We start from the raw sequence: 20824 nt of genomic DNA, 5'->3' as shown, positions 1-20824 counted from the left end.
GTGGGATAGAAATGAGAACACAGTCCTTGGTTCTCCAAGGACTCAGATTGGTGACAGATACAGACAGGAATAACTGTAAACAAAGCCTGACTTATATAGGATGGTACACAGTGTTTTCCAGGAGCAGTGGAGACTGCTTATACTCTACATGGAGTTTCAGGGGATAGCTAGGTCTTTGCAAGAGACTCCTGAAGTTGTCTTTTTTCTATCTTTGTATTTTTCTTCTTTACTGCAGAACCTCTTTGGTAGGAATTGATGAGAACTTAAAAGTAACACTCCTTAGAAGAACAAATTATATAGCTATATGTTTTAAAGTGTGAGGTTAAAGTCTCTGAGTTCTAGCTTGAGAACCGAACCTGCTACAATTTTTGTTTCCGAAGCTTAATTTTGATAATGCTAACCAAATAAAAGAAGGCAATTCAAATAATTGAAATATCAGTGACATGAGAAAAGTTTCAAAAGACTTATTATCCATTATAGCTTAACATGGGAACTAGAATTGACTGCAGGTATTGAAATCAGACTGAAACCTAACAAACAGTTGTTTATAGAGTTGCTGGTGAACAGAAAAGGGTTGAACTGAAGGAAGCATCATAGTTGCAGGACAGAGTGTTGTCTCCTGTGTTACTGCTAAAGTTTCGATTTTAGATACTTGTGACTAAATACTGGAATAATCAATATAATTTCCTCAGCTGTCTGTAAGTCTTCAGGTCACTGATTACTAGCTGAAACAAACTGGAAGGGAGCTTTTACCTTTCTTTTGTCTTCTACATCTGTTGAAAAGTTATCTGATTGGCAGCAAGGAGTGTATGAAAGGCTAATTTTTAGCTTTTCAGCCTTTTCAAAATGTTCCAAAAGACAAAAGAGAATAGGAAATTTAAAGAAAATTATTCTTGTTATGTTATTAATTGATGGCCACATCAATAATCTGGAGCAAATTCAGTCTTCTGGTGACAGCCCGTCTTAGTTACTTTTCTATTGCTGTGACAAAACACCATGACCAAGGCAATTTACAGTAGGAAACATTTAATTTGGGGGTCATAGTTCTAGAGAGTTAGAGTCCATGACCCTTATGGTAGGGAGTATGGCAGCAGGCAGGCAGGCAGGCAGGCAGGAGAAGTACCTGAGAGCTGACATCTGCTCTACAAGCGCAAGGCAGAGAGCTAACTGGGAATTGTGTGGGCTTTTGAAACTCTGCAGCCCACTCCCAGTGATACGGCTCCTCCAGCAAGACCACACCTAATCCTTCCCAAGCAGTTCTACTGTCTGAGGACCAAGTATTCAAATATATGAGCCTGTGGGGGCCATTCTCATTCAGAATAGCACACAACTTTGGAGATAAAAGACAAAATAAAGTTAACACTTGTAGGAAGTCGTCATAATAGGAAATGACGAAAAAACAAATTTTATATTTAAAATAGTACAAAATGAAGGATATAGGAGGTTATAGAAGGACAGTGATTTCCTGAAGAGGCCAAAGTGAAGGCCCCCATGAGTGATTCTTTGCTGATGAGGAACTTTAGGACACAGGATAGATAAGAGTTTCTTTCTTACTCTGCAAAAGGATGCAAAATCATAAGGATTTCCATAGTATTACATGATTTTACATCCTACACTATTTGCATGATTTCTTTTTTGCCAAGAGCCATCTTGTTAAAGGAGCTCACTCGGCATTTGGGCTTTCTAGGAGGTGATCTGGTATTTTGCAAGATCTGTAACGTGATGCCCCCCAGAATTGCTTTCAGCCTCTGACACGATGTCAAGAGCCATTGATTTGGGGAAGTTCAGTAGGCATGAGAAATCTCTGGAAGGGATCCGATGTTTTGCAAGGTCTGTACCGTGATGCATCCCAGAATTCCTTCTAATCTCTGACAACCCCATCAGTTGTGCACTGCTGCATCTCTCTAAAATCTGGCATTAGAGCCAGGTGTGGTGGTGCATCCTTTTAATCCCAGAATTCAGGGAGGCAGAGGCAGGTGGATTGCTGTGAGTCTAGGCCAGCCTGGTCTATAAAGTGAGTCCAGGACAGCCAAGGTTACACAGAGAAACCCTGTCTTGAAAAACCAAAAGGAAAAAATATCTGGCATTGTTGTGAACTGTCACTTTTTGGGTATTGACCAGCTCTGATTGAGCAGATTTCCTACAGGATCTTGCTGAGGATGTACTGTTGTTCAGATGAATTAATCCATGATTATGGAATTCCTGATTTGATTCAAATAGTTAAAAAGTTAAAATGTTTTAGAACTTCTAAAACAATTTTAGAGAGTTTATGGCTGTAATAAATACCTTTGTGGACCTCCAGATGCCTCTTAGGGGTTAGCCTTGAAGCAGATTTGTGGCCTCAGATAAGCCTTCATTCTAGATGGCACCATGAATCCTGTATGCACCATAAATATAGGCAAGTTGGTTTAAACTTTCCATGAACCCAAGATATAATGGGGCTACCTAGAAATGTCTAAATTAAGCATGAGCCTTAATGTCTAAATCTACAAATTTCTGTTATAATTCTTTATACCTTGTCACTTTGTGGCATCATATGCTGTCATTTTAAATTTACTCTGTTTCTTAGGATGAAAGACAGATAAAATTATTGTTCTGAACTTATTATGAACCAAGAGATAGCTGGATAATGTATAGCTAGGTCAGTTTTAATTAAAAAGTCATATATTATTGTAAGTTTTAGAGCTTGTTAACCTTTAGGCCTTGTCAACCTTTGTCACTCTGAACTCACTGTGAACTTATGTAATGGATACATAGAAAAGAAATGTTTAGCTTTAAAACATGTAATCTGGGGCCGGACATGGTGGTGCACTCCTTTAATCCCAGCACTTGGGAGGCAGAGCCAGGCGGATTGCTGTGAATTCGAGGCCAGCCTGGTCTACAAAGTGAGTCCAGGACAGCCAAGGCTAATGTAGAGAGACCATGTCTCGAAACAAGACAAAACAAAACAAAATAAAGCACAACACACCAAACCAAAAAGCATATAACCTGTTGTATTGTAGAATCATTTGTTTTTGTGATTAGTTGCCCTTTTCTGACTATGAGGTAATTCCCTTTTCTCAGAAGTATAAGTATAGTGACCAACAATAAATGGTGTTGAAATTGGGAAACTTAACTTCATCCAGTTGAAGTTAAGATGCCTAACTTCATCCACCTCTTCTCTTGAATGTTTGTGTGTATGAGTGGTTTATTTTCTATCTCTCTCTTATTTCTTATTTCCCTGTAGATTTGCAAATAAGTTAGCAGACTCAGAGCTTTACCACCAGCCTTCTAGGGCTAGCAGCCTTCTAGGGCTAGCAGCCTACGTTTACATTAGCTTCCTGGAGATCTCTGCAAACAGCCCTATCTACAGATCAAAGAGCCTCCTTTTACGAGCACCCTGCAGTTTCTGGCTAGAAACAGTTTCTGACTAGCCTCAGCTGTAGGAAAATTGTGGTCAGTTTTAAGTTTTCCTCCTTAGCCACAGAACAGCTAGTCTCTAGAGAAGGGACCCTGGCTTTCCTTCCTTTTTCTTCTTTCATTCCTGATCAGTTGCCTGAGACATCAGCTAGGCGACCCATGAGACAAAGTGAACTGGAGGAGATTCCGTATCCACCTGCAGAGATCCTACCTTGGACCTTCCCAGAGCTGCAGATGGGCATTAATACTTTTTATTTTATTTATCTTAATTTATGTAGTGCATGTTTCCCCTGTCTCTATCTATGTGTACCGTGTGTACCTCATATTAGTGGAGGCCAGAAAAAAGTGTTGGTGTCCCTGGAACTGAAGTTATAGACAGTAGTTAGCAGCTGTATGGGTGCTGGGGATTGAACTTGAGTCTTCTGCAAGAGCAACTAATGCACTTAACAACTGAGCCATCTCTTTTGCTCCACTGCATGATTTCTTAATGTAGCAAGGAATTTCTTTCTTTCTTTTTTTTTATGTTAATTTGAAAATTTTTTTATCTTTTTATTTATTTTTTTCCTCCTTTATTAATTTATTCTTGTTACATCTCAATGGTTATCCCATTCCTTGTATCCTCCCATTCTTCCCTCCCTCCCAATTTCCCCTTATTCCCCTCCCCTATGACTGTTCCTGAGGGGGATTACCTCCCCCTCTATATGATCATAGGGTATCAAGTCTCTTCTTGGTAACCTGCTGTCCTTCCTCTGATTGCCACCAGGTCTCCCCGTCCAGGGGACATGGTCAAAGGTGAGGCACCAGAGTATGTGAGAAAGTAATATCCCACTCTCCACTCTACTGTGGAGAGTGTTCTGTCCATTGGCTAGATCTGGGTAGGGGCTTAAGGTTTACTGCCTGTATTGTCCTTGGCTGGTGCCTTAGTTTGAGCGGGACTCCTGGGCCCAAATCTGCCTATCATAATGTTCTACTTGTAGGCTTCTAGGACCCTCTGGGTCCTTCTACTTTGCCTTTCTCCCATGATTCTCTCATCTAGAGTCCCACTAGAATGTCCTCTCCTCTGTCGCAGTTTCCTGGTAAGTGAAGGCTTTCGTGGGACATGCCCATTGGGCTAATATGCAGATATAAGTGAGTATATACCATTTGAGTCTTTCTGCTTCTGGGTTAACTCACTCATTATGATCATTTCTAGCTCAATCCATTTTTCCACAAATTTCGGGAATTCCTTGTTTTTAATAGCTGAATAGTATTCCATAGTGTATATGTAGCACAGTTTCTTTATCCATTCTTCTATTGAGGGACACTTAGGCTGTTTCCATGTTCTGGCTATTATGAATAAGGCTGCTATGAACATGGTTGAGCAAATTTTCTTGCTGTGTACTGGAGCATCTTCTGGGTATATTCCAAGGAGTGGAATAGCTGGGTCTTGAGGAAGCCCTATTCCCATTTTTCTGAGATAGCACCAGATAGATGTCCAAAGTGGTTGTACTAGTTTGCATTAGCAAGGAATTTCTTATATGTGCTCTTTAACTCGTAGTTCACCTTTCCTCTCTTGGTTATAGCCATCCACACTGCCCTAATTTTGACAAAAACATCAGTCTTACATAGGGGAAAGAGTTTTCTGTGACACAGGGAACTTGACACAGGGAGCTGTTCAGGGTTAGATAACTAACTACTAACATCAGGATATGGCCTTGATGCTGCTGAATTAAGTCCAAGAACAAGGACCAGCTTGATTCCGAAAGCATTATTTAAAGAGAAAACACAAGAAAAACAATGACTTTGTCATTGTTTGCACAATTACACTTAATGTAGTTAGGAAAGCAGAGATTCTGCCATGGCCCAAGTTTGCATTTTTCCTAGATCCTTATGTTGAAACTTGAATTTCTTTTTACTGCTGGGAATTGAACCCAGGGCATCATGCATATTAGACATGCATGTTCCTAAATAAGCCATTACCTCATATAGTCCTGTGTTCATATATTGAAACAATTCCCAGCATGATTGTTGGAGAAATGGGCCTTTAGGGAGAGATTCATACCCTGCTAAGTTGGCAGAGCCCCTCCTTCTCCATGTCAGGACACAGAAGGCACCACTGATGACGAATGGATACTGAGTTCGTTGACAGTTGATCTTGGACTTTCAGCCTTCGGAACTATGATATTGAATCTTTTGTTTCTATATTACCTATGCTGTGATGTAATCCTTTTCTAGCACTCCAAACAGACTGAGGAGGGTTAGCACTATTTCTTTTTGCTCTGTACTGAACTTTAAATGTAGTTATGTGTTTCTGCTATAACCCATCTTCAGCATATCTTATAACTCTTGTGGGCATGTGCGTGTGTATGGATAGCATCTGGTCCCTTTATATATCCAGGGAGACCTTGAATTCCACCCTGTGGTGACAAAGGTAGTTAAGCAGAACGAATGCTGATTTTAAATTCTTGAATTTTTAGGTTGTTGCAAGACATGAAGATTTACTGGCACAAGCAACTGGGATTGAGTCTTTGGAAGGTATGTTTTCATTATCTCTTACAGTAAGATAGAGATGGGCCAGTGGCCCACAAGGTTTTTGAGTTTGAGGGCTGACTGGAAGGTACTTTTAGGTTTGTTAGCCATATAGACTGTTGTTGATACTGCGCTACCAGAAAGATCTGAAGCAACCAATACGCAATGTGAAAAGGGACAAGATGGCTGTGTTCTAGGAAAACTTAACACGTCACTAACTGTTCAGATCACTGCTTGGGAAAGTTAGCTTTGCTGTGTCTCAGCCTCCCTATTGTGTAACACAGATATACTTACGTGTGCCCAAATGGTGTTGTATTAAGGATTAAATGATGGAGGAAAATGCTTAAGACAGGTTTGCATATATGAGTACTCCTATAAGTCTTAGCTAATTAAAACAATAAAAAGCAATATTGTTAGAATAGGCAGTAGTGGAAGTAGGTGTGAATTTTTATGTATTCTTTCCTTTCTTTGACATCCTTATCAGGGGAAGTATAGTAGAATAATAACACACCAGAGTTTTATTTGTGTGACTCATGTTTGACTAAACCTTTTATGAATTTTTCATTTCTTTCTGATTATGTTTCATAAGTATGAAATGTTACTATTATGCTTTTCATTATTACTTGCTGTCTCAGTTAGAGTTTCTATTGCTGTGATAAAAGACCATGACTAAAAGTAATTTGGGGAGGAAGGGTTTATTTCAGCTACGAACTCTCATTTCACACTCTGTCACTGATGGAAGTCAGATCAGGAACTCTGGGCAGGTTCTTTTGCAAGGGCCATGGAAGAGTGCTGTTGAATTATTCAAATGTTCCAGTTGTTCAACGTACCTCATGACTCCTCAGTTTGCTTGCTTATACATCTCAGGACCACCTGCCAAGGCATGGTACCACTCACTGTGGGCAGTGCTCGCCCACATTAAGTAGGCATTAATCCAGAAAATGTCTTTTAGACTTCCTACAGTCTGGATGGAGGCATTTTCTCAACTGAGGTTCTTCCCAGATAATGCTAGCTGTCTCAAGTTGACAGAACCAACCAGAACACTTATGTTTTGATTACTGTTATTAATCATACATCCAGAGAAAGTTAAGTGATTTTATTTTCTATTCTGTTGATCAAATTCTTAAGGAAAAAGAATATTTTTTCCATGGCTTCTCTAATGGTATTTCTCATGGTGTCAAAGAAATGAGCTTACCTCAGAATCTCTGGTGTCTAAAGCACCCTGGGAAAGAACTTAATATTTTGGGAAATGATAGTTTGATTGTTAATTTGAAAATGTGAGCTACATTCTTCAAGAAGTTAAGACTCTTTAAATATTTATTGGCCTAATGTTGGAAATTATATTTTAATCTCTTAACTTTCTTATGAGTCTCTAAGAGCAGTAATATTTTATTGGTAACTGAAAGCAAATAATATAGCTTTCACTTGTGATATGATATGGCATATTGGTTAGGTGAGTCATCATTATAATAGATATTTCTCATTATGTCTTCATTCATTTAAGATTGTTTTTTATCTCTTCCTAGTTTTTTTGAGACAGGTTCACAGTCTAGCCCTGGTTGGCCAGAAACTCACTGTGTAGACTGGCTCACCTCAGACTCACAGAGATCCACTTGCCTCTGCCTCCAGAGTGCTGCCATTAAAGGCAGGGGCCACCACACTCAACCTCGGTATGGCTTTCCAATGGCATATTCTTACAATGTGCTTGCTCTTCCTAGGATACTTTTGTCTTTTAAAGGCTGAGCCATCTCTTTAGTCCCTTTTCAGAATTCTTTCTAAGGGTTACACTATGGAAACACTAAAAAGTCTGGGTTATAGCTCAGTGGTAAACAGTTTGCTTAACATGTGAGGCCCTGGGTTTAACTCCTAGCATTGTGAAGCCCTTATATCCATATATGTATATACCTACATACATGTATGTAATTGTATATTAACATAGGGTGTATTTCAAAACAGTTATTAGAATGTTATTTTGAAATGCTGAAAAGTGTACTAAGAAAATTTAATTCTTAATCTAATTTCTTCATCTTTCCCAACCCTGTATTTGAGAAAATTTTGTAAGTAGTTTGTAGGTACGTTTATTCAACCTATTTTCAAACTGTTTGTTCAGTAGTTCATTTAGCCAGTTAAAAAGAAATTGAGTACTTTGATTCCAGATATACATGAGGGGTGACTGTTCTTATGAAACAATGCCTTTTTCAGATGGTAAGATTAATTTAAAAAAGTACAAATAGAAAATCAGACAGTTTTAAGTCCTACAAAGAAAACCCATTACGTAAAGGCAGGGGAGGCAATGATCCAAGAAGGCCTTTCTGAAAAGGTACGATTTTGAGCTGAAATGGAGATCTGGAGCGATACTGTTGAAAGCTTAGGGAACGCTCAGTGGGAGCAGGAGTTAACTTGCTGTGCTTCAGGTGTAGAAGGAAGGCCAGAGTGGCTGTTGTCAGTGAGCAGTGAACAAGGGAGAGACCTGCAGAAGAATCTGCTGCGGTTTTATTTTGAATGCAGGAGTAAACCATTAGGGAGTTTAAAGGAGAGGATTGTATGGCAAGGTTAATGTTGTAACTGCTGGCCCTACGGGTTAACAACCCTGGCTGAGATTGACGGTGCCGTGGGTTAGCGTGGTGGATAGAATTAGAACAGCTGATGGGAGAAAACCCAAGGCAGAGCTGAAAGGGTTCATTGAGAGAATTCTTCTCTCATTCACCGAGAGCAGAGTCACCATAGTGATTCTTTAGATTTCAGTCTGCTAAACTGGATGTGAGTTATTGATGGGATAAATTAATTGCACATGATTGTGACTTGGCAGGCTTGGGATATTGCAGAAATCATCTTTGACATATTAAATTTGACAGGCCAGAATTTAGGGCTGGGGGTTGTATATGTCTGCATACAGGAAGATATAAAGAAAATCTTATTCACCCCTCTTTATACACCTATGTGTAAATAAATTGATTTTTATGTAAAAGGTAGCATTTAAACATTGGGATTGAATGAACTCCTTGAAAGGATGTAGGTGAAAAGGCGACTGAAGCTGAAGTCTTGAGAGATACTTGAACACAGCTAGAGAGAGAGTGAACCCTGGGAGTGTGATGCCTTCGCGGCTGTGAGAACGTAAGCTGTGGGCTAGAGCTCTCATGCAGGAGTGAAGAGGACACTATGGAAGGAGTCTAAGCAGAGAATTCAGTTTGAACTTTTAAATATCACTCAAAGATGAAAAAAATAATTGTAGCAAATAATGTATAACATCAATTTTCCTGTTACAGTTTAAGTTTTAGACAAGTTTCAAGAGTCTAAGTGAGCAGTACTGAGTGTGTTTGCTTACAGTGTTGTGCAGCCCTCAGCCCTGTCTAGTTGTGAAACTTGTTCACCATGCCAAGGAGAAACCTGTATGCAGTAAGTAGTCATACTGAGTTTCCTGTCAGGCTTCTCTTGTGGGCCAGGTATTGGAGGTAGAGGCTAGCTGCAGGCTTCTAACTGAACATAGAAGATTGATTGCCTGCATCAGGATGGTGGTAGAAAAGCATTAAGATTGCATTTATGTATATTTTTATGATTGTTTGTTTTTTGGTCTAGTGTGACTATATGAGTTGTTATCTTTCCTAGGTGTTCTTCAGATGATGCAAACGAGAATTGGAGCATTACAGGGAGCTGTTGATAGGTACTGTTGCTCATTTTATAAACACACGAGACAGAGCTATTTCTAGCCACATATATATATATATATATATATATATATATATATATATAATGTTTTCAGAGTGTTTACTTAATTGAGTGTGTTTGTATTTGAATGTGATGTATATGTTGTGCATGTGGCAAGTGGAGTATATGTGTGTATGGGTGTGTGCATGAGGTCAAAGATAGTTGTCCGGTATCCTGTATCACTCACTCTCTATGGCATTCCCTTGAGACAGACACTCTCATTAAACTTGGAGGGAGGCTGGTAGACAGCAAACCCCAGTGATCCTCCTGTCTCTTCCCTAGGTAGCCTGGGGTTACAGGTTTGACATAGTCTTGCCCAACTTTTATGTAGGTGCTGTGGTCTGAACTCAGATCTTCATGCTTACATAGAAAGCATTCTTTTTTTTTTTTTTTCTTTTGGTTTTTCAAGACAGGGTTTCTCTGTATAATTGCTGTGGCTGTCTTGAACTTGCTTTGTAGACCAGGCTGGCCTTGAACTAACAGAGATCCGCCTGCCTCTGCCTCCTGAGTGCTGGGATTAAAGGTGTGCGCCACCATGCTGGCCGCAGCAAGCATTCTTAGCTACTCAGCCATCTCTCCAATCCCTCACTGATACTTTGAAAATAATTTTATTCTAACTCTTTTTTCCTTTCTTTGGCCTTAGGATGAAATCAAAAATTGTTGAGCCATACAATAAAATAGTAGCCCGTACTGCACAACTAGCAAGACTTCAGGTAGGTTCTCATATCTGGTTATTACTATTTTTTAAATTTAATTTTACAACTCACCTGCAGTTTTTCCTCCTTCCTCTGCTCCCAGTCCCTGCCCCCCAGCCTTCCTTCTTCTCCCCTTCCCCCACCATCCACCCTTCTTGCATTTCATTTCAGAAAAGGACAGGTCTCCTGTAAATGTCAGCCAGCCATGACATATCAAGTTGCAGTAAGACTAGGCACCTCCTCTTCTATTAAGGCTTGACAAGGCAGCCCAGTTAGGAGGAAAGGGGCCTAAAATCAGGTAAAAGAGTCAGAGACAGCCCCCCGCTTCTACTGTTAGGTATCCCACAAGAAGACCAAGCTACACAACTGTTATACATGTGCAGAGGGCCTAGATCAGTCCCATGCATGCTCCCTGGTTGGCAGTTCAGTCTCTGAGCCCCTATGAGCCCAGGTTAGTTGATTATGTGGGTCTTCTTGTGGTTTCCTTGACCTCACTGGCTCCAACAACCATTCCTTCCCCTCTACACCACCATTCCCCAATGTTTGGCTCTGGGTCTCTGCATCTGTTGCCATGAGTTGCTGGGTGAAGCCTCTCTGATGACAATTGGGCTAGATGCCAATCTGTGAGCATAGCAGAATATCATTAGGAATCGTTTCATTAACTTCCTATTTATTTATTTATTTATTTATTTCTAGTCATGTTTGGTTCTGTCCTAGTACTCTGGGGGGCTATCTAGCCACTGGGTCCTGATAGTATCAGGCATGTGTCTCAAGATGGACCAATCATTGATTGGCCACGTGTACAATTTCTGTACACCTTTACTTCAGCACATCTTATATGTAGGACAATCTGTAGGTCAAAGGTTTTGTGTCTGGCTTTTGTGTTCCATTCCTTACACTGGAAGTCTTGCCTGATTACAGGAGATGGCTGGCTTAGGCTCAATAGCCCCCATTACTAGGAGTCTTAACTACGCTCACCCTTGTAGATTCCTGGGAGTTTCCATTGTCCTAGACTTCTCTTTTGTCCCAGAGATGCGCCCCAACCCCATTCTAGTTGTCTCCCAGTACCCTTTCTTTCCATCTTTCCCTAACCTGATCGCTCCTGTTCCCATCCCCATCCCTTATCAGCCCCTCCCCTTCCCACCCCCAATGTTCTGTTTCCCTTATCAAGGGATATTCATGCATCCCCCACCTTGAGCCTTCCTTGTTACTTAGCTTCTCTGGGTCTATGGACTGTAGTATGGTTATCCTTCACTTTACATCTAGTATCCGCTTATAAGTCAGTACATACCATGTGTGTCTGTCTGGGTCTGGGTTACTTCACTCAGGATGATCTTTTCTAGTTCCATCCATTTGCCAGCAAGTTTTATGTCATTGTTTTTATTAGCTGAGTAATACTCTATTATGTAAATATAGCACATTTTATTTATCCAGTTTTTGGTTGAGGGGCATCTAGGTTGTTTCTGGTTTCTGGCTATTACAAATAAAGATGCTGTGAATATAGGTGCACAGATGTCTTTTGGGTATATGGCCAAGAGTGATATAAATTGATCTTGAGGTAGATAATTTCTTAATTTTCTGAGAAACTACCGTATTGACTTCCAAAGTGGTTGCACAAGTTTGCACTCCTACCAGCAGTGGAGAAGTGTTCTCTTGCTCCACATCCTTGCCAGCATGAGCTGTCACTTGTGTTTTTGATCTTAGCCATTGTGGCAGGTGAAAGATAGAATCTCAAAGTCATTTTGGTTTGCATTTTCTTGATGACTAAGGCTGTTGTACATTTTTTAAAAGTGCTTCTTCACCATTTGAGATTCTTTTGCTAAGAATTCTGTTTAGATCTGTACCCCAGTTTTAAAATGGATTATTTGGTTTGCTGAGTTTCTTGAGTTCTTTATATATTTTGGATACCAGCCCTCTGTCAGATATGGGATTTGTAAAGATCTTTTCCCATTCTGTATGCTGCCATTTGGTCCCATTGACAGTGTACTTTGCCATATTAAAGCTTTTCAGTTTCATGAGATCCCATTTATTAATTGTTGATCTTAGAGCCAGAGCTGTTGGTGTTCTGTTCAGGAAGTTGTCACCTGTGCCAAGGAGTCCAAGGCTATTCCCTATTCCCCACTTTCTCTTATATCAGGCTTTGTGTATCTGATTTTATGTTGAGGTCTTTGATCCACTTGGGCTTGAGTTTTGTGCAGGGTGATAGATATGGATGTATTTGCAACTTTCTACATGTAGACATCCAGTTAGACCAGCACCATTTGTTGAAGATGCTTTCTTTTTTCCCATTGTATAGTTTTGGCTTCTTTGTCTAAAATCAAGTGTCCATAAATATGTGGATTTACTTCTGGGTTTTTGATTTAATGTCATTGATCAACCTGTTTGTTTTTATGCCAATACCATATGATTTTTATTACTGTTTCTCTGTAGTACTGCTTGAAATTAGAGATGGTGATACCTCCAGATGTTCTTTTATTGTACTGGACTATTTTAATTATCCTGAATTTTTTTTTTTCATATGAAGTTGAGTATTGTTCTTTTAAGGTCTGTAAAGAATTGTGTTTGACTTTTGATGGGGATTGCATTGAATCTGTAGATTGCTTTTGCTAAGATGCCCATTTTTGCCATGTTAATCCTACCAATCCATGAGCATGGGACATCTTTTCATCTTTTGGTATCTTCTCTGATTTCTTTCTTTTAAGACTTGAATTTCTTGTCATACAGGTCTTGTACTTGTAAATTTTATATTATTTGTGGCTATTGCGAAGGGTGTTATTTCTCTGATTTCTTTCTCAGTCTGTTTATCATTTATGTGTAGTAGGGCTACTGATATTTTAAATTAATTTTGTATCTAGCTATGTTGCTGAAGGTGTTTATCAGCTGTAGGAGTTCTCTGGTAGAATTTTGGGGGTCACTTATGTATGCTATTATATCATCTGCAAATAGCAATACTTTGATTTCATTCTTTCCAATTTGTATACCCTTGATCTCCTTTGGTTGTCTTATTATTCTATTAAAACTTCAAGTACTATATTGGATAGATATGGAGAAAGTGGACAGCCTTGTTCTTGATTTCTGTGGAATTACTTTTAAGTTTTTCTCCATTTAATTTGATGTTGGCAATTGGCTTGGTGTATATTGCTTTTATTATGTATAGGTATGTACTTTGTATCCCTGATATTTTCAAGACTTTTATTATGAAGGGGTGTTGGGTTTTGTCAAATGCTTTTTCAGCATCCAGTAAGATAATCCTGTGTTGTTGTTGTTGTTATTTTTATTTCAGTTTGCTTATATGGTGGGTTACAATTAACAGATTTTTGTATATTGAACCATTTCTGCAACTCTGGGATGATCATAGTGGATCATCTTTTTGATGTATTCTTGGATTCAGTTTGCGAGTTTTTTATTGAATATTTTTTTCATCAATGTTCATGAGGGAAATTCGACTGTAATTCTCTTTCTTTGTTGAGTCTTTGTGTGGTTTGGATATTAGGGTGACTGTGTCCTTATAACATGAATTTGTCAGTGTTCCTTCTGTTTTTATATCATGCAATAATTTGAGGAGTATTGAAAGTCTGATAGAATTTTGCACTAAAACCATCTGGCCCAGAATTTTTTGGTTGGGAGTCTTTTAATGACTGTTTTCTGTAGGGGTTATAGGGCTGTTTAAATTGTTTATCTGATCTTGATTTAACTTTCATAAGTGGTATCTAAAAAGAAAATTGTCCATTTCTTTTAGCTTTTCCAGTTTGTTGAATACAGACTTTGAAGCATGATTCTTTGGATTCTTTCATTTCTGTTTTTGTTAATTTGGATATTCTCCCACTGTCTTTTAGTTTGGTTAAGGGTTTTTCTATCTTACTGATTTTTCTCAAAGAACCAACTCTTTGTTTCATTGATTCTTTATATTGTTCTTTTTGTTTTTATTTTCCTGTTTTTGTCCCTGAGCTTGATTATTTCCTGTTGTCTGATCCACTTCGGTGTGTTTGCTTCTTTTTGTCTTAGAGTTTTCATGTATACTGTCAGGTTGCTAGTATGAGATGACGGTACTTTCTTTATGAAGCACTTAGTACGAAGAGCTTTTAGCACTGCTTTCGTATGTCTTACAATTTTGGGTATGTTGTGCACTCATTTCCATTGAATGCTAGGAAGTCTTTAATTTCTTTCTTCCTTGATCTAGTGGTCATTCACCTCAGAGTTGTTCAGTTTCCATGCGTTTGTGATCCATACAGTCTGATAAGATACAGGAGGTTATTCCAGTTTTCTTTTATCTATTGAGACTTGTTTTGTGACTCAGTATATTGTCAGTTTTGGAGAAGGTTCTGTGAAGTGCTGAGAATAAGGTATATTCTCTTTGGGTGAAATGGTCTGTAGATAGCTGTTAAGTCTATTTGAGTCATAGCATCTGTTAGTTCCATTATTTTCCTGTTTAGTTTGGATGACCTGTCCGTTGGTGAGACTGGGATTTTGAGGTCTCCCACTATTAGTGTGTGTGGTTTGAGATGTGATTTAAGTTTTAGTAATGTTTCTTTTACAAATACAGTTGCCCTTGTATTTGAGGCATAGATGTTCAGAATTGAGACATCATCTTGGTGGATTTTTATTTTGGTGAGTATGAAGTGTCTTTCCCCATTTCTTTTAATTTTCATTGGACGTCTATTTTGTTAGGTATAAGAATGGGTACACTACTTTGTTTCTCGGAAATCTTTTTCCAACTCTTCACATTGAATGTCTAACTTTGATGTTGAGGTGTGTTTCTTGTATGCAGCAAAATGATGGATCCATTCTGTTAGCTTGGGTCTTTTTATGGGAGAATTGATAGGTATTTATGACCAATTATTGCTAATTCCTGTTATATCCTTGTTGTTGTGTGTGCATGTGCCTCCCTTCTTTTGGTTTTGCGGGCGTGAAATTATTTCTTGTGTTTTCTTGGGTGTAGTTAACCTCCTTAGGTTGGAGATTTCCTTTTAGTATTTTCTATAGGGCTGGATTTGTGGATAGATATTGTTTAAATTTAATTTTGCCATGGAATATCTTGTTTTCTCCATCATGGTGATTGAATGTTTTTCTGGGTATAGTATTCTTGGTGGTGCTGGTTCTGTTTGTAGTTCCTGTTTGGTTACCTAGATTTTTCATCTCCATTATTCTCTCAATTTGTGTTTTCTCCTTGTTTCTATTTCCTTTTTCAGGTTTTGAACAGTTTTATTCATCGCCTTTACCTGTTTTTTATATTTGCTTGGATTTCTTTTGTTGTTGTTGTTGATTTTGTTTTTTTCCGAGAAAGGGTTTCTCTGTGTAGCCTAGGCTGTCCTAGACTTGCTTTGCAGACCAGGCTGGCCTTGAACTCACAGTGATCCATCTGCCTCTGCCTCCCAAGTGCTGGGATTAAAGGTATGCACCACCATGCCCAGCTTTCTTGGATTTCTTTAAGAGATTTATTCTTTTCCTCTTTAAGGCCCTTTATCATTTTCATAAGAATAGATTTAAGGTCATTTTCTTGTGCTTCAGCTGTTTTGTAATATCCAGGGCTTGCTGTTATAGAGTAATTAGGCTCTGGTGGTGCCATACTGCTTTGACTGTTGTTGATTATGTTCTTAGGCTAGACTCTAGTCATCTGGGTTTGGGGTTATTATAGGTTTAGGTGCTAATTTCTGAGTTTATCTTTATTAGATGAATGATTCTTGGATGTTTCCCCCCTCAGTTTATGTTTCCTTTCTGGACTTTTGGCCTGAGTGGTCTGTGGTTCTGGTAATCAGGTCCAGTAGGGTGTCTCTCCTGGGATTTGGTGACCTGTGTGACCTCTGGGATTTTGAATGCCAACATTTCCTTTGGGGTTCCAAGTACTTGTGTGGCCCCTGGGATTTTGGATGGCAACATTGCTTCTGGGCTTCTGGATGCCTACTTGGTCTCTGGAGTTCCTAGTCTGATGTGGCCTCCGATAAAGCAGGTATGGAGTCCCAGGCAGGGTATACAGTGACAGTGCTGTTGCGATGGCTGGGGTACCTAGAATGGCGCTGGCCTCTTCTAAAGGAGCCTGAGTGGTGGGTCAGAATATGGTGCCCAGGGGATGGCAGTCTCATGTCTTGTTCTTTATCTTTATTTTTCATATTGTTTTTATAAGTGGGAAATCCTTACACCAAAGTGCCTTTGGTGTAAATACAGATGGCCATGCTTGTGCCTTTGGTGTGTATACAGATGGCCATGCTTGTGCATGAAGGGCTAGGGCTAGAGGGTGATGATCGGTGTCTTCCTCTATCGACGCTGTTCTTGGGTGACTTAATACATGCAGACAATGTGTCTTGATTAGATTCACCCCCACGTCCCCGTCTCTTCCCTAGACTTTCCTAACAGATTCCCCTTTACTTTCCTGTCCTGTATAACATTTTTTTTAAGCTCACTGAATCCAGTTTGTAGAGCCTGCATGCACAGGAGCATAGAGCCTTCCACTGGAAGCTTTATGTCTTCAGGACCATGCTGAAGTCCTGTGCCAGGAGTTCTAGGAGAAGCTGCTAGATGATCCTCTGCTCTGGCTCTCTAGAACCATGCCTCTGTTCTTACTAAAGAGATGATCCTGTGCTCTGGCTCTCTAGAACCATGCCTCTTCTTACTAGAGAGATGCCTACCCAGTGCGGGTGCAGGAGGGAGTGGGTAATGGTGCTGGAACCTGTCTCACAACTAAGGAGAGAAGTTAATCTTCTTCGCTTAGGCTGCCCACCTGTGTCTGTCACTGGCCAGTTGGTCTCTGACGGATGGCTGGCAAGTTGGGTTAGGATAGGTAAGGCAGCATCTGTATCCAGTAAGCATTCTTTCTACCTGCCTTACTGCCTGTTACTGAGGCTTCACTAATGTGAGACTGTACTTGCAGTGGAGCCTAGAGAGTCTTTAATCCTTTGCAGTTGAAAGGTGGATTCTCCCTCCTGGGAGACAGTGCCCAGGCTTTTATTCTAAGTGAATTGTTGGTAGCTGGCCCTTTCTGGGCTGTGCAGAACAGTTCCTTTTTGTTGTTCCGTCTTTCAGTTCTATATACGTTGGCTCTGATTGGGGTAGCATAGTTCTCATTGCGTGTATTTTCTGTAGTTTTGTGGGTTACTGTGAGATGATGGTTGAATTAAAGCAATGCATAGCTGCTGCTGCTTCTCTAATCTGCCCTCACCTTACCCCCTTCTTTTTCTGCTGTTATAACCTCAAAGGCTCCTCTACTATACTTAAAATGCCAGTAGATACAGTTGCTCAGGCTTTTGTAATATCCTCTAAACATCTGGGGCAGCTTCTATTATAAAGTTTGTAGCTATTAAGGCTCATGTTTCCACCAATTCTGATCTTCTATTGATGATTTTTCAGGAGGCTCTAATAAGTGACTGGAGAAATTCACAACATTCTTCTTTGACTCTGTCAGAACCGACAGCTTTAAGTAGACATTCTAATTTCTGTTGCAGGAGGCATGTTAAGTGATTTCTGTGCTAGCTCTATGAAGAAGGTCCTTGGGGTTCCAACTGGGACCTGTGTAGGGACCATTTTTTCACCCAAGTGTTCGGACATTATGGATTATGGTGTTAGCTGCCAGCCTAACCAGCTACTTCAGTAGCCTTTTGATGACTTACTGTTAAGATGGGGACAGACATGAAACTCACATGAAAGAATTTGTCCTGAAATCTGAAGGAGACCACAGCACAGTGGAGAGTCCCTTTCAGACCCAGGATTAGGCACAAACCACACCCAAACACCCAAACACCTATTTCCATAGAGATCCTTTATTCAGCAGGGGAGACAGGTTAAAGTGGCTGCTTTCTGACTCTGGCAGAAAATACCAGTAAAGGACCTTGCATGTGTAGTTTTTAAGAAGAGAAAAAGGGGAGGTCTGTGTTGAAATTGGTTAGGATGAAATGGCGTACTTGCCCCAGAGGGACAGAAGGCAGAGTATAAGAGACAAAGACAGGAGGTAGAGGACAAGGGAGAAGGGGAAGGCGCAAGGGAGGAGGGACAAAGGACTGCCTCTCGGTAGAGAGGGCCACACAGGCACATAGGCAAATGGCAGTTTATAAAGGTACAAGGGGAAATCCATGTCAGGATGAGGTGTTTAATTTTAATTGGGCATATTAATTAGGGTAGCCAAAGGGAGCATTTGATTGTTAGACTTTAGTACTTTGGTAGCTGGACTTTGGTAGTCAGCCTCAGGAGGAAGAAGTGGCCAAATAGGGGAATAGACCTTGGTGGCTAGCTTTAGGAATGCAATATAATGTTTTTTAGCAAGGCAGAGGGAATGGGCAAGAAGGGCCAGGCCTGCCAGAGCCATGTTCATGTTGGAGCTGGCTAGAGTCCCTTTAGCATCCATAATGGTTTTATGAGCAACCACCACAATTGTCCTTAAATTGGGCCATGGCTGTCACTGTGAAGGGGGCACATCCTGATATTGCCTACACGTCCATTCAGTGTGTCCTGTAATGAGAACAGGTTTCTTTGGTTGTGGTTGGTTGACTGGGTTGACCCCATCCCTCATCATGGGATGAGGATGATCCCATGAGACTGGGTAGATGGCTGGTCTGGAGGGCAGAGAGGAAAAGCTACTTGCTGGTGTGGCGATAGTCAGGAGAGGAAAGGAGGAGAAGGCAAGAGTCTTGAGAGAGCAAATGAGAGTTGTCTGTTGGTGAGGAGATAGTGGGTGGTCCCTCTGGGTTCCATTTCTTTGTAGTGGGTATGGCAGAGGTACAGAGAGTTTGCTGACAAGGGAGTGATTGGAGCTTAGAGTCATTCACTCTATCTAGTCCATACAGAGATAGTACTGGGATGCCTAGGAGAGAGTGATGACTGACACTGGTACACATAGCCTTCAGATCACCATGAATGAAGAGGGGAAGGTACTTAAAGATGCTTGAAAAGCCTACAGACTAAGCCAAGCCTAAATACTGCCTTGCTGGCGCTGGGGTGATGGCTCAGGGATTAAGAGCAGTGGCTGCTCTTCCAGAGGACCCTGGTTCAATTTCCAGCACCCACATGGCAGCTCACAACTGTCTGTAACTCCTGTTCTAGGAGATCTGACACCCTCACACAGACATACATGTAGGCAAAACACCAATGTACATAAAATAAAAATAAATAAAAATTTAAAAATGCCTTGCTACGTCTTAGAAATGTGTTGCCATTTAAAATTTTCTGTGTCCTTGGAGGCTCTTCATGAGCTTAGGTTCTAATCATTGTTATTGTGTTTACTTTGTTTACATTTTAAACGTTGGGAAGACTGATGTTCCTGTTTAACTTGTCTCTTCATTGAGCTCCAAGTTAGTTTATGTATATGTGGGATAGGAAGGCAGAGGAAATAGCTATGAAGGATTTTTCCCCCTGAAAATAAAATTCCTATGGCTATGTTGCCAATTAGAAGAAAGTATCTTTTTATACCTTTCTCTCCTGCCCCCACTTCCATTTCAGTGTCTTCCCAGAAAGCCTTTTCTTTCCTAAAGTAGAAGATTCTGGCCTCATTTATATACATGAATACATCAGTTGAATTTAATTATCACCCCAAGGATTATCTCTATCTTAATTCACTTTAGTAATATTGTTTTCTTATGAATTGCTTCAATTTTTGAGAAAAAGTTTGAAGAGCTCATAATCTTTCTACATAGAACATTTAAAATTTAAAGAGTCAATGAAAATTGAAGTTTCAAAGCTTTCAATGTAGCGTGTGGTGCTGCATGCCTGTAATCCCAGTACTCTGTGAGGCAGAGGCAGGCAGATTGCTGTGAATTCAAGGCCAACTGGTCTACAAAGCTACTCCAGGATAGCTAAGGCTACACGGAGAAACCCCGTCTTGAAAAAACACAAACAAAACATTTACAGGGCATGGTGGTGCGTGCCTTTAATCCTAGCACAAGGGTAGGCAGAGGCAGCCTGGTCTACAAAGACAGTACAGGACAGCCAAGGCTACACAGAGAAACCCTGTCTCGAAAAACTAAACCCCAAACCAAACCAAACCAAAAACCAAACAAAACAAACACTCAACATTTATATGTTTTAAAGCTAACTGTATGTTTTCAAATATATAATAGGAGTTATTGGTATGATTCATATATCTTTCATAGATTAAAAATTTTAAATAATTTTGACCCATTTTTCATTTCAGTTTTAAACTTTTAAAATCCTATATGTTTTGGCTTTAAGTTTAGCTTTTAATTTTAAAAGTATATCATCCATGAAATCACTTGTTTTTATCATAGATGCTTTGTACATACTTTTTATGTCATAGTACTTTGTTGGGTTCTTTTTTGCCTTTAGTTCATATATCTTTTTTTTGAGGTACAGTTTCACAGAGTTCTTTTGACCTGAAACTTAACTATGTAGCTGAATTCCTCAGTCTCTGCTTCTTACGTGGCACTGTGCCTGGCTTTATGTGTTGTTGGGGATGGAGCTTAGGCCTTGTGCATTCTAGCCAATCGGTCTACTAACTGAGCTGTATCTGGAGCTCCATCTTATCTTTATTTTTTATAGAGTATAAATTTACCGTGCTGGCTTTAAATTTATCCTCC

At 39.9% G+C, this 20824-nt stretch overlaps 1 protein-coding gene across 3 annotated transcripts in view; it reads left to right on the top strand.

The window, feature by feature from the left end:
* COG5 (component of oligomeric golgi complex 5) overlaps positions 1-20824 on the top strand; it is a 300644-nt gene that overhangs the window by 14212 nt on the left and 265608 nt on the right. For 2 of the 3 annotated variants that reach the window (XM_084791836.1, XM_084791834.1), the window contains exons 3-5: positions 5856-5913; positions 9514-9568; positions 10256-10325. In XM_084791836.1, the coding sequence (XP_084647962.1) occupies positions 5856-5913; positions 9514-9568; positions 10256-10325 (183 nt within the window). Of the gene's footprint in view, positions 1-5855; positions 5914-7496; positions 7578-9173; positions 9304-9513; positions 9569-10255; positions 10326-20824 lie in introns of those variants that run through there. The other variant, XM_084791835.1, reaches the window with a different exon arrangement.

The sequence above is a fragment of the Acomys minous genome, assembly GCF_964271855.1.
Source record: "Acomys minous genome assembly, chromosome: 8".
NCBI classification, from domain to species: Eukaryota; Metazoa; Chordata; class Mammalia; order Rodentia; family Muridae; genus Acomys; species Acomys minous.
Note: the sequence above shows the minus strand (reverse complement) of the source record. Positions and strands in the feature narration are given on the sequence as shown.